General features: G+C 39.8%; 2 protein-coding genes across 2 annotated transcripts; one reads left to right on the top strand and one right to left on the bottom strand.

Moving 5' to 3' along the window:
- Positions 1-153: 153 nt before the first annotated feature.
- gnb3a (guanine nucleotide binding protein (G protein), beta polypeptide 3a) lies at positions 154-8,517 on the top strand. The gene is made up of 8 exons (XM_066683319.1): positions 154-266; positions 700-845; positions 2,056-2,119; positions 2,563-2,725; positions 3,515-3,581; positions 4,346-4,547; positions 5,505-5,721; positions 8,382-8,517. The coding sequence occupies exons 1-8, from the start codon at positions 210-212 to the stop codon at positions 8,486-8,488; spliced, it is 1,023 nt and encodes a 340-aa protein (XP_066539416.1). The 5' UTR covers positions 154-209; the 3' UTR covers positions 8,489-8,517.
- Positions 8,518-9,887: 1,370 nt separating this feature from the next.
- Positions 9,888-14,920, bottom strand: cdca3 (cell division cycle associated 3). Its single transcript, XM_066683592.1, has 7 exons — positions 14,697-14,920; positions 13,661-13,844; positions 12,900-13,014; positions 11,941-12,527; positions 10,670-10,991; positions 10,359-10,438; positions 9,888-10,219 (listed from the first exon to the last, which is right to left on the bottom strand). Exons 2-7 carry the CDS (start codon positions 13,796-13,798, stop codon positions 10,127-10,129), a joined length of 1,335 nt encoding a protein of 444 aa, XP_066539689.1. The 5' UTR covers positions 13,799-13,844; positions 14,697-14,920; the 3' UTR covers positions 9,888-10,126.
- Between the last annotated feature and the right edge of the window lie 288 nt (positions 14,921-15,208).

Genomic DNA, 15,208 nt, shown 5'->3' with positions numbered 1-15,208 from the left:
CGTGAAAATGGGGACTACGCTGTAAAGCTAAACGTATCAAACATATTTGTTCTCAGAACAGCACTACATTAATGCAACAATCAAAATAACACTAGTGCTAATTTTTTTAATGTATCTCTTAATTTTATTTTTATCCCAGCTTTCCCTCTGCTCACTTGATTGGACTTCCAGTTTGTTTCCGTTGGTGACCGTGCTTCACAACCGTTGCCATGGGCGAAATGGAGCAGCTTCGAAAGGAGGCAGAGAGCCTGAAGGATGAAATCACTGTTAGTATCTCACCAGTTCAAACCATATGTGGTACAATACAAAGCAAACACATTATTAGTGTCATCAAGCATTAATGAGGAACCAGAGAAGTAAACAAATTGGTTTAGAGTGTTTAGCTGTGAAATGGTTCCCAGTGAGACATCCAAACACAAGCAGTCTGGCAAAACCCTAAGGGTTCAAGAATACAACCACTGCAAAAGTATATAGAAAAATGTAAAAGTATGTAGAAAATTTGATATAATCTTATAAAATTTTTATATATTTATATATAATATATTTATTTATATATTTTTTGATTTATAGAAATGTATAGACAATACCCACAATTTAAATCATGGTCCCAGTGCTGATCAGAAGAGATCAGAGTTTCATAATACCCTCTAAATTGTCAGCCTTATTAAATGTGAATGTTTTGACCTTTGCCCTCTGCAGGCGGCCCGTAAAGCTGTTGCGGACACCACTCTGCCAGATGTAGTCTCAGGGACAGCGGTGGTGGGTCGAGTCCAGCTCAAAACTAGAAAGACACTGAGAGGACATCTGGCCAAAATCTATGCCGTGCACTGGGCAACCGACTCAAAGTAAACACACAAACACACACACACACATACACACAAACAAATATGAATATTCCCCTCGTTAGAAAGCATTTTTACTTTACTTTTATTTTTCACTTCTTATAGGGTCTGACCAGTACACACTAAATAGTCAAACGTTTTAGACACCTGCACTCTCAGAAAAATTCACTCATGCCCTCAAAGGTACATATTCAGAACCTTTAGGTACGGAACATAATTGTACCCTGTTCTATAATACTTGTAGATTTTTTAAATTTTGTTGATTTTATATGCCACATTTAGTCTCCAAGGCTCTTTAATTTAACAGTTCTATAATTAAAGCTTACAGGCATCCCCCTCTTCTTCCGGAAGAGAATGTAATGTACCTTTAGGTGACACAACTGCACCTCTGTGGTACCCTTAAAGGTACATTTACACAGTTTGTATTGTTAGTGACAATTGTGTACCTGTGTAGTACCTTTCTTTCTGACAGTGTACTTCCCTTAAAGTGAGGTTGAATGTTGAAAATGAGGGTATAAATAGGAAATGTGCTTTGCTCAGTCTTTCTTTAAGCTGTAGATTTAAAGCTATAATGGAGTAATAGGATAGAGGCTCTGAGACTCTGCTGTCTTTGATAGGATTGGCTGATGCTCAGTGGATGTTTTAGTGTTTGGTTCAGCAGTCATTAAGCACAGCCGTTTCCAACAGAGGTTTACCAGGTTAACCATTTACCACTGTTAAAATGTCCTTTATTACAATTACACATTTTAATAATTTGATTTGGGAACTGAGGATACCAATTGTTGAAGCTTTAAAACTGGAATGTTTACTCATTCAACCTTGATACAAGAATCTAGCTGCTCGGACGTCAGTGGTCCCTGTTTGTTTCTCCACTTCATGGTGCACCATAGGAGACAGATCTGGACTGCAAATATGCCAGGCAATCACACACTGTGCCTACAAAGCCATGCTGTTGTAGCACATACAAGATGAGGCCTGACATGGCCACGTAAAAGACCCACAGACCATGATGGCAGCATATGTCCTAATATATGCAACTACATCGACTGTACCTTCACATAGCTAACATTTAAATAACATTAAAATAGAACTATTATAATGATTTTTAACACGTAGAAATATTATAATTTGAATATCTTTCACTAATCATAAGGGATGTTTAGAAAATGCTGGACTATTATATGATCTATCACTTCTATTTTCTCTCTCTCAGACTCTGTGTGAGTGCATCTCAGGATGGAAAGCTGATTGTGTGGGACAGCTACACCACCAACAAGGTACTGAGTGACAACTGACCATTTCAAGTCACATACATAAGTATCCAGATGCAAACCCTTTCATGTAATCCAAAAAGACAGTGCCATCTAGTGTTCAAATCTTTGAGCACAAGTTCTCTGTAGTGTAGTTAATGCCCACAAATGTCTATCATAACTCTCTCTATCTAGACAACTGTAGACACCTGCTCCAGGGTGAGCATGTCCTCTATTGTGAAAATACTTTTGCATATGTTATGTTTTGTTTTTGTTTTTTTTCCAATAGTTTAATTGCTGTGTGGTAAAATTTCAAAACGAATTTGACTGAGGGTTTTCAGACTTTTGTTTAAATGATGATCCTTTAAATCTTATTATGAAATTCTCATAACATAAGCCAAATTGTACTCTGTATGGATCAAAATAGAACTGCCTTCTGACATTTAAACTCCTCCCTGAATGTGTCTCAGGTAAATGCCATCCCACTGAAGTCTTCGTGGGTGATGACCTGCTCCTACGCCCCCTCAGGAAACATGGTGGCCTGTGGAGGACTGGACAACATGTGCTCCATCTACAATCTGAAGGGCAAAGACGGAAATGTCAAGGTCATGAGGGAGCTGGCTGCACACACAGGTAACACACACACAAGGAAAATTCTTGCAAAGTCTAATTTATGTTGGTGGAAACAAGTATCCCAAATGTTCAAGAGAAGCACAAACATTTCTAACGGGAATTTGTCTGACTCTCAGGGAACACAAGTCCAGTTAGTGCTGGGCGATATGAGCACAAATCATTATCACAATTAATTTAACATTTTACCACAATTACGATTAATGAAAGATTATTTTGTTTTTATATTTTTGACCCTCAGAATTCAGTGACGAGGCTTGTACTGTAAATATGCTCCAGTGTTAAATACAGGATATTTTTTCTAATGTTGCTGGGAGCTTTTTTCTCTTGTTTTTTCTCCGCATTTACATTTGATTTCTTTTTGTTTAATGTCTTCTTAATTATAGTCAAACACATCATGTCCAGACCACAGACGCTGTTCAAGTCGCTTGGTCGGCCTCTGCATTTAGGTTGCTTCGATGTGGCAGATAGGGGCAGAATCAGATGACTACAGCTTGGTAGCGTGATTTTAAAGGAACAGTACATGAACACACAGTGGGAACACAGTGGAATACAAATGATCGATATCATTGATATAGACAAATTATGTCAATTAGAAGTTCTGAATGTCAATTTTGATTAATATTCAATTGATTGCCCGGCAATTGCCAGGGCAACACTAAAGCAGGAAAATCGATTTGGCTGATTTGCTACACTTGTGTTTCAGAGGAGAACTGTGTTAATGTAATTGTTCATTAAACTAATTTTAAGTGCATTTGTTCACTGATTTTCCTGGTGTTGTTTTTGACACAGGGTACCTGTCGTGTTGTCGCTTCTTGAGTGACGCTGAGATCATCACCAGCTCTGGGGACTGTACATGGTAAGAGTTCAGGAGCAAAACCAAAGATACACTCAGTCAAGAACAGAATAACAGTAATAAGGTGTAGCGTGATATTGTGATAATTTACAGGCATTTGAATATTAAATCTATCTTGTAAACTGACAATTCAGCGAGTAGAGTTGTATTCCAATTCGGATCATTCCTGTAATTCAAGCACCAAAACAATAATTGGCTCACAGCAAGACACAGCAGAAATCTTCTGCCTTCCTATGTTGAAGAATTCATGTGTTGATAGGAGGAGTGGAAAAAAATGGCTAACCAAGGGTTGCCAGGGAAATCCATGTGATGAAACCTTGTGTAGCCACTCTCCAAGTTGCAGCGGGGCGATTAAACCTTGCTCTGTATGCTGCAAGAGTCACATCACTTTATTGTTGAATGAGTTAATTAAATTATTTTCCTCCAAGTAAATTTGTGGAAAACTTCTCTTGGTCAGATAGTCTTGCAGTCACACAGCTCCCGGGTGGGTTCGAGTCCCACTCCGGGTGACTGTGAGGAGTGTGGTGTGTTCTCCCTGTGTCTGCGTGGGTTTTCTCCGGGTGACTGTCTGTGAGGAGTGTGGTGTGTTCTCCCTGTGTCTGCGTGGGTTTCCTCCGGGTGACTGTCTGTGAGCAGTGTGGTGTGTTAATAAACTAAAATCTTGAAGTAAATCTTGGGGCAGTATAGATATATAAAATAGATGGTTACATAGACTGTTTTTAATGCTGTTGGACAAATCTATTTCTATTGCTTTCTTCTGTCTCTAGTGTTCTTTGGGACATTGAGACTGGGACACAGAAGACAGTTTTCACAGGACACATGGGTGACTGCATGAGTCTGGCTGTGTCTCCAGACTTCAAGACTTTTATTTCAGGAGCATGTGATTTCACAGCTAAACTGTGGGACATACGAGAGGGCCAGTGCAGACAGACGTTCAGTGGACATGAGAGTGACATTAACGCTATAGCTGTGAGTCTCTATTTAAAAACATTCACACACAAGAAATATGTACTACATTACATTTAAATCAACAACATTTAGCACACCACAACACTGAAATGGATGGGCGGAAAAGATGTTGATTATAATGATGATTTAGCATTATTATCCAATCAGCTACAAATTACACAAGTATTCTGCACCTCTGAGGCTGCAGACAGCATGTTCTGTGGCTTTAGCGGCAATGTAGATAATGTCAGAATCAGAGCTGAAAGATGAAGAGTTTATATTGAAATCTGCCAGAGTACAGTTTTCAAATTTTCAAGTCAATCATAAGATCTACAATCCTGCAAAGTTTTTGGTTCCAGCTTTAATGCTGAGGAAGTAGAAAATGCTCAATCAAATGTAGTGGTTCTAAGATATCTGTTGTATGATGGTAAATGACTGTGAGATAGATGCAACACATTTTGGCAGCTAAACTTGAATGTGTCAAACATTCAGGCAGTGATTTCCTATGGGAAATCATATCATATCTGAACAAATGCTGTGTGTAAAACATACACTGGATCACAGACCAAAAAAACAAGCATAGTATTTAGGTATAGTCGCTACAACCCTTCAGAAGCTGTGTGTTTCAGTTGAACAAGTAGAAACTGTTTAAAGTTTGAGTGAGAAGTAATTAACCAATCTCATTAAACTAATGGGGAAATCACTGATCCGGCCAATTTTCCTAACTATGAACAAATACTCAAAGCTCAAAATATATTGGCCAAATCGCTTAACTAATGTCAATATTTAAGTAGATTAAGCAGGAATTGTTTGTTTTTTTAGCAGACTAAATTGAACATGAACATGAAAATTGAACTCTTACACTTTGTACTTTGCGACTGCACTTACACAAAAGATGTGTATTTAATTATCTTTGATAGTGAGCTGGTTAAGGCATTTTCTCAAAAATCTACTAAATTATCCTTCCTTTCCCCTCAGTTTTTCCCAAATGGTAATGCAGTGATCACAGGCTCAGACGATGCAACCTGTAAGCTCTATGACCTACGTGCTGACCAGGAGCTAATCACCTACCAGGACTCCAGCATCATGTGTGGGGTCACCTCCATCGCTCCTTCGCTGTCTGGACGCCTCATCCTCGCCGGCTATGATGACTTTAATTGCAACATCTGGGACTCACTCAAGGCAGAGAGAGTGGGTGAGTATGGACGAGGTCAATCAGCCAAAAGTTTATGGACACCTGCTCTTCCTTTATTTCGTCTGAAACGAATGGTGTGAATTTACCATTGAGACGTCTTTCCCTGAAGGCAGCTGACGGTCGAAATATAGTTGAATTTGGAAGCTTTTTAGACGACTTTTTCCCTAACGTCTATGTGACGTCCGCACTAGGTGTTTACCAAGTTAATTTTACCTTATTTTGATGTCTTAAGTTGTTTTAATAACGTTTCTTTAAAACCATACTTTGGTCATAATTTGTGTTGTGTATTTAATATTTCACACCAGTAGTCTGTATTAATAAGATCACATAACATAAAGAATGTAAAATATATAAGATCTTTTTTTTTCTTTTATACCCAGTCAGAATCATAGCAAATATGTGAAAGTAGAGTGACCTGATCTGAGGTGGTGAAAAAAGGACACGTCTCATCATGTGTGCTTTTAGGTCCTTTACACCTTTATTTGCTACACAAAACATGGGAATTTCTTTTTTAATCCGAGAATTTACGTTTTACGTTTACGTTCAAGCTGCTCGAAATGAGGGTAGGTACATGAGCTTTGCCTGACGTAAACAAGGACTACTGACGTGCAGACTGACCAATTAAATGTTTACAGAGAAGGTTATCTACCAATAACGGTAGCGCTACAGTCAGACCGTCCAATCAGAAGATTTTAGGCTACTTCACCACGCCCCCTTCTCACTCAAGCGAACCAATCGGAGTAGGGGAGGGGACTAGTTAGTGAACGAAACGCTTCTCGAAATTCCATGTAAACTCTAGAAAAACAAAATCCCGGACTTTTTTTTAAGTCTAAAAAAGAGTACATGTCCGGGTAAAAGAGGACGTCTGCTCACCCTATCTAACAGTGTTGTAAATCTTTGTGTGCAAAACTGCATGTAGAACACAACACATTTCCATTTCGCGACAGATATTTCCCTCAGTGTAAAAGTTAGCTTAGCGGTTAGCTTCCTTTTCTCTGAGGGGAAAATCTACCGCCATTTTAATCCTTACATGTAGAGTACGGATACCAACACAGGACAAACGTGATCTCATTGTGAACCTCTCAAAACCACTGAATGTGGTAGCAACTGTCTCGTTTGACTGTCACAAGCAGGGGAGGTGGCCTAAGTTAGGGGGCACCAATAATCTTAGCAGTATTGGCACCTACTTAAACAAAAGCGTTTTTATCTAAAAGCATATTTTCTTTCAAAGTCAAGCAAGTCTTGGACATTAAAATACACATATTTGACTCCTGAAAAATGTTGATTTAAGTGAGTAAAGTACTTCTATTTATTTTCAGTTAGCTACGATTTCCAATATTGTAATTAAAGTGGCCGGAACTTTGGGGTAATACATCATGAGGCGGATCAGATTTGCTGCCTGTCGGACGTTAACAGGTGTTTTTACATCACCTGTGAGTGGTTTTAATGTTACAAAAATTATCGACATCATTTGTGCTTTCCGCGTCTACTCTACCGCGTCTCTCCGGGGCAAACCTTGAAAACATAACGACATTTTTATCACCAGACGTTATATAATATTGTAAGTTTATTAGCATACATATTATACGTTTTGGTCCTACAAGAAGAGACTAAACGAAGTGTCCGAGCACGACCGCTTTGAACCGTGTCTGGAGTAAAGTAACGGTTTAGAACCCCCCAGTGTTTTGATTTGAACGGCTGTGAGCCGCGGATCTCCAAGTCATATTACTCCTCAGTTGTGGCCGTTGATGATTTACAGATCAGGAGATCTGCCGCAATGGTTTTAAGAGGCATTTGAGAAGTTTAATATGAATGGCAAATAATAAATAAAATAGCGATAACAAGGCCATGAAATGTTTAGGAATATGTTCATGGAAATGCTAAGATAAGAACTGGATACAATCTTTAAGCAACATATTATTTGCAACCCCAACTATAATTCAAAATACTGCTTAAAATGTCTACAAATTCAAATCAACGTTATGTCGACGTCATATTCACTACCAAAACCTCGCTTAAGTTTTTAACATTGAAAATTCGTTGTATCTGAGTTATGTGACGTCACGACCACAAGCCAACCAAATAAAGACGTCACATCAACGTTGTATATACGCTTGGGGACATTATTCCCTTGTACCAGATGCTTGGCATTAACCATGATGAACATATTGAGAACATATTCTAACCCTATTTCACAAGTTAACACAGCTCCTTATGGTCCTAATAAAATATCTGTGATATGCTTTGAGCAAAATACCACAAAGGCCTTCCTGTATAAACAGCCCTGTTCAGAGCAAATGGTTTCAGCGCCTGTTCCTTTAAATGACAAGGAGGCACACACAGCTCACCCCCAAGCAGGCATGAAATATAATATACAAAAGCATTTTTATTTTCATTGTTTTTGCCTTGTTCTCATCCTTCTCCATTCTCATTTTTGCTGCTCTTTGAACTCCAAATGAATATGTACATGTGCTGAAAAAGTCATTTTGCTTTTGGTTATATGCCCCCTGTATGGTCATGTGCAGCTGCTCTAGGGTGTCCCATTTCAATACATGCTTTCCTATAGAGACTATAGGAGATGAGCACATGTCCACAGCAGGTGAATGGTATTCACTGAGTAGAAACAAAACCGTATAATCCTGACTCTGTGTTGTTGACAGGGGTGTTGGCTGGCCACGATAACCGCGTGAGCTGCATCGGGGTGACGGCTGACGGAATGGCCTGCTGCACAGGATCGTGGGATAGCTTCCTGAAGATCTGGAACTGACACACCCTTCTGAAAGAGAAAGAGAGGGAAATAAAGACAGGGCAAGGGAAAGCCTGAGTGATCATAAATGCTGGGTATGGGTTAATTGGGGGTGGGGGTGGGATGATTACAAGAGGGAGAAAAGAGAGGAAGAGAGAGGGTGGGTTTTTTGTGCCAAGTCCAGAGAGATGGGTTTGTGCGTAAGACAAAATATCTGTCAGAGGCAGGCTGGCCACTAGTGTTTTCTGCTAAGAAATTATGCAATAACTTACACAAATCTGAAAGAACTGATGCTCCACACGATGAGATTCTTCCAATCTTCATCTTTATCAGGGACTACTGTACTCTCACATACTGCAGAAGGCACTTTCCAACTTATTCTGTTGAAAGAGAACAATGGAATTAGTTGAATGTAGTTCATGTTGGTTTGATAAAAAAATAATGTACTCTTAGTTATGCATAATAAATAGGAACAGATTGAAAGATGCTCACCGTGAAAAAAATGAATGGAATCCTGTAATGTGTAAATAAGGAAAACTATTACAGGAAATTTAGTCAAATCAGGCAAAGCAAAATAACTCCAGTGCTTACAAAATACAGTGTGATTTATGGAATTGTAATGACCTTTGTTTGAAAAACACTGATGCCATTTTACATATTTCTATTTACCCAAGCAGAAGTATAGATAGTTATTTACTATTTATTGACTCATTTTGCGTTGGTCTTTTTTGCATAGTGTACTTTTAGCATTATCTGATTGTCCTTTGCTTTTCCACTGCTTTATACCAGCCATTAAATTAAATTCAACCACGTTTAGTGCCTGAATGTTTTGTGGAATCTCTTGGAACACTTGGAACCTCTAGCCGAAAGTCAGTAGCTGAAAAGACAACGTATCACTAATATATAAAAATTCAGTACTCATGCCCATTTTAGGAATTCCTGCTCAAAAGTAGGTTTTTAAAAGAGAAAAATATATATACACATACACTTTTCCACTACTAGCAAATGAGGTGCCCAGAGGTATTCAGTTAAACTTATCCTATTCTAAAACATCATAGGAACATCAAAGGTCCCTGCTACTGCTCATAAGGACTTTCTAAAACAAGAAAGATCTCAGCAACAAACGTCCCTCACGTGTCATAAGCCCTCTTATCCCAAACAAGACCATGATCTAAAAAGAAAAGAACTGTGATTGATCCCTCGCAATGAAGAACAATATATGGGACATTTTTTGGTACGACTTTCGTGCCCCCTACTTAAAATAATCACTAAAGCATGTGTTTATTAGAGAGCTTCACAAAGGGCACACACAAACTCCTCCTACCTGCAGCTACCACAATTTGTGTCGAATTTTACCCCTCAACACTAAGGTGGCTGTTAATTTTACAGAGAATCGTCTGCAGTGAATGACTCGAAACAAATAAAATAACCAATTTTATTTACACTTTTAAAAACGATTAAAGAGACTGACAAAATGGCAGGAAAAAAAAGAATTCTTGTCTACAAAAACAAGGCATGCACAGGATGTACACACATACGCACACACAGAATTTAAATTCTTGGGCTGCTTCCTGAGAGAGAGATAAACAGTTCAGCACATTTGGGCTTATGTACATAGTGTTTGCTTGAGAGTGAGAGTCCATATTTCCAGTTTGTCCCTCATTGGTTCTCCTTGTTAAGAGAAACAACAAGATTTCTTCTGTCCATCTGTCCAAACCTCCTCTTCTCTGGAGTTGAGACCTTCAGCTTCATCTGAGCGCAAAAAAGAGTGTTTGTTACATTTTATTTGTATTGTGCCAACCGTGCTAATGAGGAAAATATTACTTTGACAAGAATAACATTTAAAAACACAGTTCAGAAAGACAAAGCTACAGAAACAGAGGAAGTGAACCTGTGCTGGGCGGTCTCTGGGTGAATTTGTTTCCTTTAGAATCTGCAGTGGAGACCTGCCTTCAGCAATAAGAGCTTTACCTGCACCAGGAGAAAATACAATCTCTGAACAAACTGAAACATTTATTCTGTGGAAATCTCAATTCACATCATGTTACACCAATTAAAGAGCAGCTATGTTTTAAGATAATATTATGGTGAAAATGAAACAGAGTTGCAAGTCCTAGTTTAGGGTGTGTGTGTGTTCTTAATGCATTATGGGTACTGATGTAAATTTTCAGTCCAGTTAGAACCAAATCAAAGAAAACCCACCTCTCTGCTTCTGTCTGGAGAGGACTACCTTATTCTCATTCTCGTCGGTGGCTTTTTTGCGAGGTGAGGCCGTTCCTTTTCCACGGCTCTGAACCCCTCTAGCCCTGACCCCTGTGGCCCCAAACCCCACACCCAGCCACTGGGGTTTAAACACTGCCTGGCTTGGGCTGCGGGTGTCAAACCTAGGGATCAAAAATCCAGACGGAGGCACTTCTTTCTGACCGGTCAGGTTCAGGCAGGGGGCATCAACAGGGTCAGGAGTAACCACCTTGGGCTTTTCTGGCTCTTGCTCAGACACAACAGGAGCTTCTTCTGTAACATCCTGCACATGAGGGGGCAAAGAGTTCAAATTAATAAAAGGTTTTGATCTTTGACACATTTTAAAAGGCTCCTTTCATGAAAAAACAGCTTTGAATTCACAGGAGGAGTTGCTGACAGGCCACAGTAGAGAAAAATAACAATGGCCTCATCTTAGCCACAGATTGCTCATCCCACAAGTTGATGTAGAATACAGGGCATCCTCGACTTACGTTGATCTGTTCCTACGTTGCGTCGTAAACTGATTTTCGGTGTAAGTGGGAACATACGTACATACTGTACGTAAATAACATACTGTAAGCACTTATCCTAACACCTATCCTCCACGGTACCGAGCCGCGTAACTGTGTATTCTTCCGCCGCGCACACCACACACGAAGTTTACAACACAAAACCACTTAAGTCAAAACATGGCTTTATACAGTAAATGGGAGATGTGTCGTAACCATGAAACATCGTAACTCGGGTCTGACGTAACCCGAGGACCTCCTCTACTTTGATATTATGATACTTTCAGTTAAGCTGGCCTCACTGTCATTCGCGTATCATTTTGTACTGGCTCTGGTACTGGTGTGAAGATTTGGCTGATGTGAAAGATTGCCTCCAGAAGTCACACCAAAACAGCAGACTTTTGACTGGTTCTTTTGCATGTTAGTCCAATTACTTTCCATGCAGTAGAAGGCAAAAGGTAACAGTCTCCTTAGAGAGTTTGGCAATGCAAGACTATTTAGCCAGAACCCGTTTCTACCTCTCATGAATTGCACCTCCAGGTTAAAACGGATGAGCATGCCCAGAGTGACAAACTGAATATATATCAGTGTTACTATGGAATGAACAATAGACCAACTAATTGATAGCAACATTAATTGCCAATTATACGTGTAACTGACCGAGTACATTAAGGATAACATGGAAATGGCAAGAAAGTTTTGCCAAACCTTTCCAAAGCATACCTGCTGCTCATGAGGCTCAGCATCATTTGCTGGAGATATGATGCTTGCCTGAGTAGGGGAGGACAGCTGGGTCGACTCAGATGAGACCACCTGGAGACCATAGGAGTGATCACCGTTTTGCTTGAGCTCTGCGGGAGGAAGAGGAGTGGAAGGACGCTCCTCAGTAGATTTGCAGAAGTCAGGAGGATAAACACCGTCCCGGCAGGCCAGCAGACTCAGGCTCAGCTCTCTCTGAAGTGGAGATTCTCCCAAAAGAAGAGCTTCCTCGGCTTCTTCCAGAGACACATCTGTCGCCATGTCCACTTCCACCTCACCCACCAGCACGAACGGACTACTGCAAAACGAGCCATATCTTACAGAGGGGCTGCAGGCCACAGGGCTGGAAGGAGAGGCTTTGTGTGCGGTCTGTGTGCCCTGAGAAGGCAGGAGGGGCTCTGAGCAGCTTGGATTGTCCTGCTGCTCAACACTAGGGAGACTGGGGTGTTTGGTGATGGTGACAGGAGACAGGGAAGTGGTAGAAGAGTCCACTATTCCAGTGTCATTCAAGAAAAATGTGCTGAGTTTCCGGGCCAGTGAACTGACCGTCACTGAAAAGGAGAGGAGATTAAAAGGTTACAGAATAAAAGTAAAGATGTTTGGAGTGGTGGTTAGATCAAGATCTGTTATGATTATTGTAGTCTAAAGTGATGGTTATGAAATATAACAAAATCACTTATGTATAATAGAACAGTGTTTCTGCACCAACTCGCATGTTAAAATCTGCACTTAACTGTGGTCTAATTGTGGGATCTTAATGAAATTTGTCAAAATACTACAAGGATCAAAACAAATCAGCATAGAAGAAAGTGAGAAGCAAGTGAGCAAAAGTTCAAACATGAGCCATTTTTGCTTGGTTTTCATAGAAAAATACATTTTTGTAACAATAATTGATACAGCTGCTGTGTGTAAAGGTGGCTTACATTTCATACTGTCTTTCATAGGCGTGCGCTCGATTCCAGGGGTTGGTGATCGTGGGTCAAACACTAGTGCAGCTGATTCCTGACCCTCTCTGACACAAGGGGCTGCTCCATCCACCTACAACCAACAATGTACAGGCCATTTGTAACTCGCCTCCTTTTAATCTTTCCAAACAATCCATGCACTCTCCCCCAATGATTAAATTAAATATCTGTGATGTAAAATAGTCCTTTGCTAACAACTTAGCCTTATGAATTTACTCATGAGCAATTACATATGAGCTTAAATCCACCAGGATTGGACGGTGTAAAGCAGTGGAACAGCATTCTCTGTGGTGACAGAGTTTCATCCAATACCTTTAGGATGCAACAGACTGCCACAACTAAATCATCCATCATCAGTATCTGATATTATTGATGCTCCTGTGACTATTAAATACACATAGATGTTCCAACATCTAGTATAAATCCTTCTCAGAAATGTAGACTTTAACGGCAGCAACAGGAGAACAACCTCCCATTTAACTCCCACCATTTCAGATGTTGTATGAACACAAACTTTCGGCCATATGACATCACAAGCATGAGTGGTGTAAAACAGGTTTTTGCTGTAATGTTCCATACACGTATCCATGGACAAAGTGAATGATTTTAAACTTGAAATAAATGTTACATACTGCTTAAAACTCCTATTATAACATGTCTATGATGAAAGATGAGGTGGATTTCACAATTTAAAAACAGATGTAAACAGTTGTGTTTACCTGTATCGGTGTACGGTTGATTCCACAAGAAGGTGAGCGTGGGTCAACCAGCTGGGCCAGACGCCGGTTCTGAATGGTGTGACCTGGTTCTGGTTTCGGTGTGGACACCACAGCCATCTTACTCTCACTTGTACCCATGCTTAGCTTCTTTTCAGCTCAAGCTCAATGAATAGTAGAGTAGCCTCTGCAAGTAGAAAATTGTGGAAATTGAGAAGACAGTTACGTTGCATACAGATGACTATAAGTAATTAGGACTTAATCGTAAATGGCTGTGCTCCCTGTGTGGTGCCATTTTACCACACAGCACCAAAATTCAAAGTACAGGTCAAGAATGTTTGTAGACACTCCATATAACTTGAGGTCATCTAATTTTTGAAAAAGTGCACTTATTGCAGATAAATGTTCAGATGTAAACATACATTGAAATGGCTTGACCAATAGCACTGGGCAATATGGAGCAACTACACATGAGCCTAGCTTCTCAAAGTTCAATAAAAAAAAAAAAAACCCTGCTAGAGAAAATGCAAAAAAGACTTCAAAAATAACGAATGACAAAGGAAAGGCAGGAACAACACACGTCTTAAAGAACGTCAAATGAAAGAAACCCAGGCACCTTATATTATTTAAAAACAAGCATATTTTTACACACACACTTCCAGCCTAATTACACTAAAGTTAAAAGGAATACAGTGCAGCCAATCAGAGCACAGCACATTTGCATTAACCATGGACTCTAATCTTAAAAAGTTTAAAGAGTTGAGGCTCTAACCTTAAATTTAAGGAGTTGAGAAGCCGATGTTTACACAATGTAATTTTAAAACGAATGGCTGTTTTTTTTTATTTTATTGGTTCACAATTTAATACAATATTTCGGGAAAAAACAGCTCCATAAACATGAGCTGGGTTTGAGCGGTTACTTTTTAAGCCTATGAAATTCGGTTAAACCTGACTTTTTTGCTACACGAGTGCAACAACTCAGACTCCCTTTAACGCTTTCGGAAAAACAAAAACAAGCACACGCTTCTTATTGACTCACCTCACACCGCACCGCACCGAGCCGAGCCGAGCCGAGTTAGCTACACACCTTAGAGATTCCACAGCCGTCCACGCACTTCTTTTCTCTTCTCCCGCAAACTATCGTCACACGTTTTAAGAACAGAGTCTTATTAAACACAGCCGATACAATTACTTCAGCGTTAACTCTCCCTCTCTCTCTCTGCTCTTCGCTCTCGTGTCGTCACCGCCAGAGGATTTAAATCGTGCCTCACAGGTTTGCGGCAATTTTTAAACTGTCCAATCAGCGACCGCCGGCGTCACCACGCCCTCGTCATTGATTGGCTATAGCTGTGCGTTCCCTGGGCGTTTAAACCCGATTTAAAATCAAACAATGACGCCTCATAACAACAAAAATAACGGACAATACCTGATTTAATATAGCCTAATCTTTTTTATATAGATTGTTTAATAAAGCATTATTCGTTTTATACAGTATCACCCTTTTTCCTTTAACGTAACATATAAGCATTTACTTTTTTTTTAATGAATATT

Source organism: Hoplias malabaricus, chromosome 10, assembly GCF_029633855.1.
Source record: "Hoplias malabaricus isolate fHopMal1 chromosome 10, fHopMal1.hap1, whole genome shotgun sequence".
In the NCBI taxonomy this organism is placed as follows: Eukaryota; Metazoa; Chordata; class Actinopteri; order Characiformes; family Erythrinidae; genus Hoplias; species Hoplias malabaricus.
This window is presented reverse-complemented; position numbering and strand designations above follow the sequence as displayed.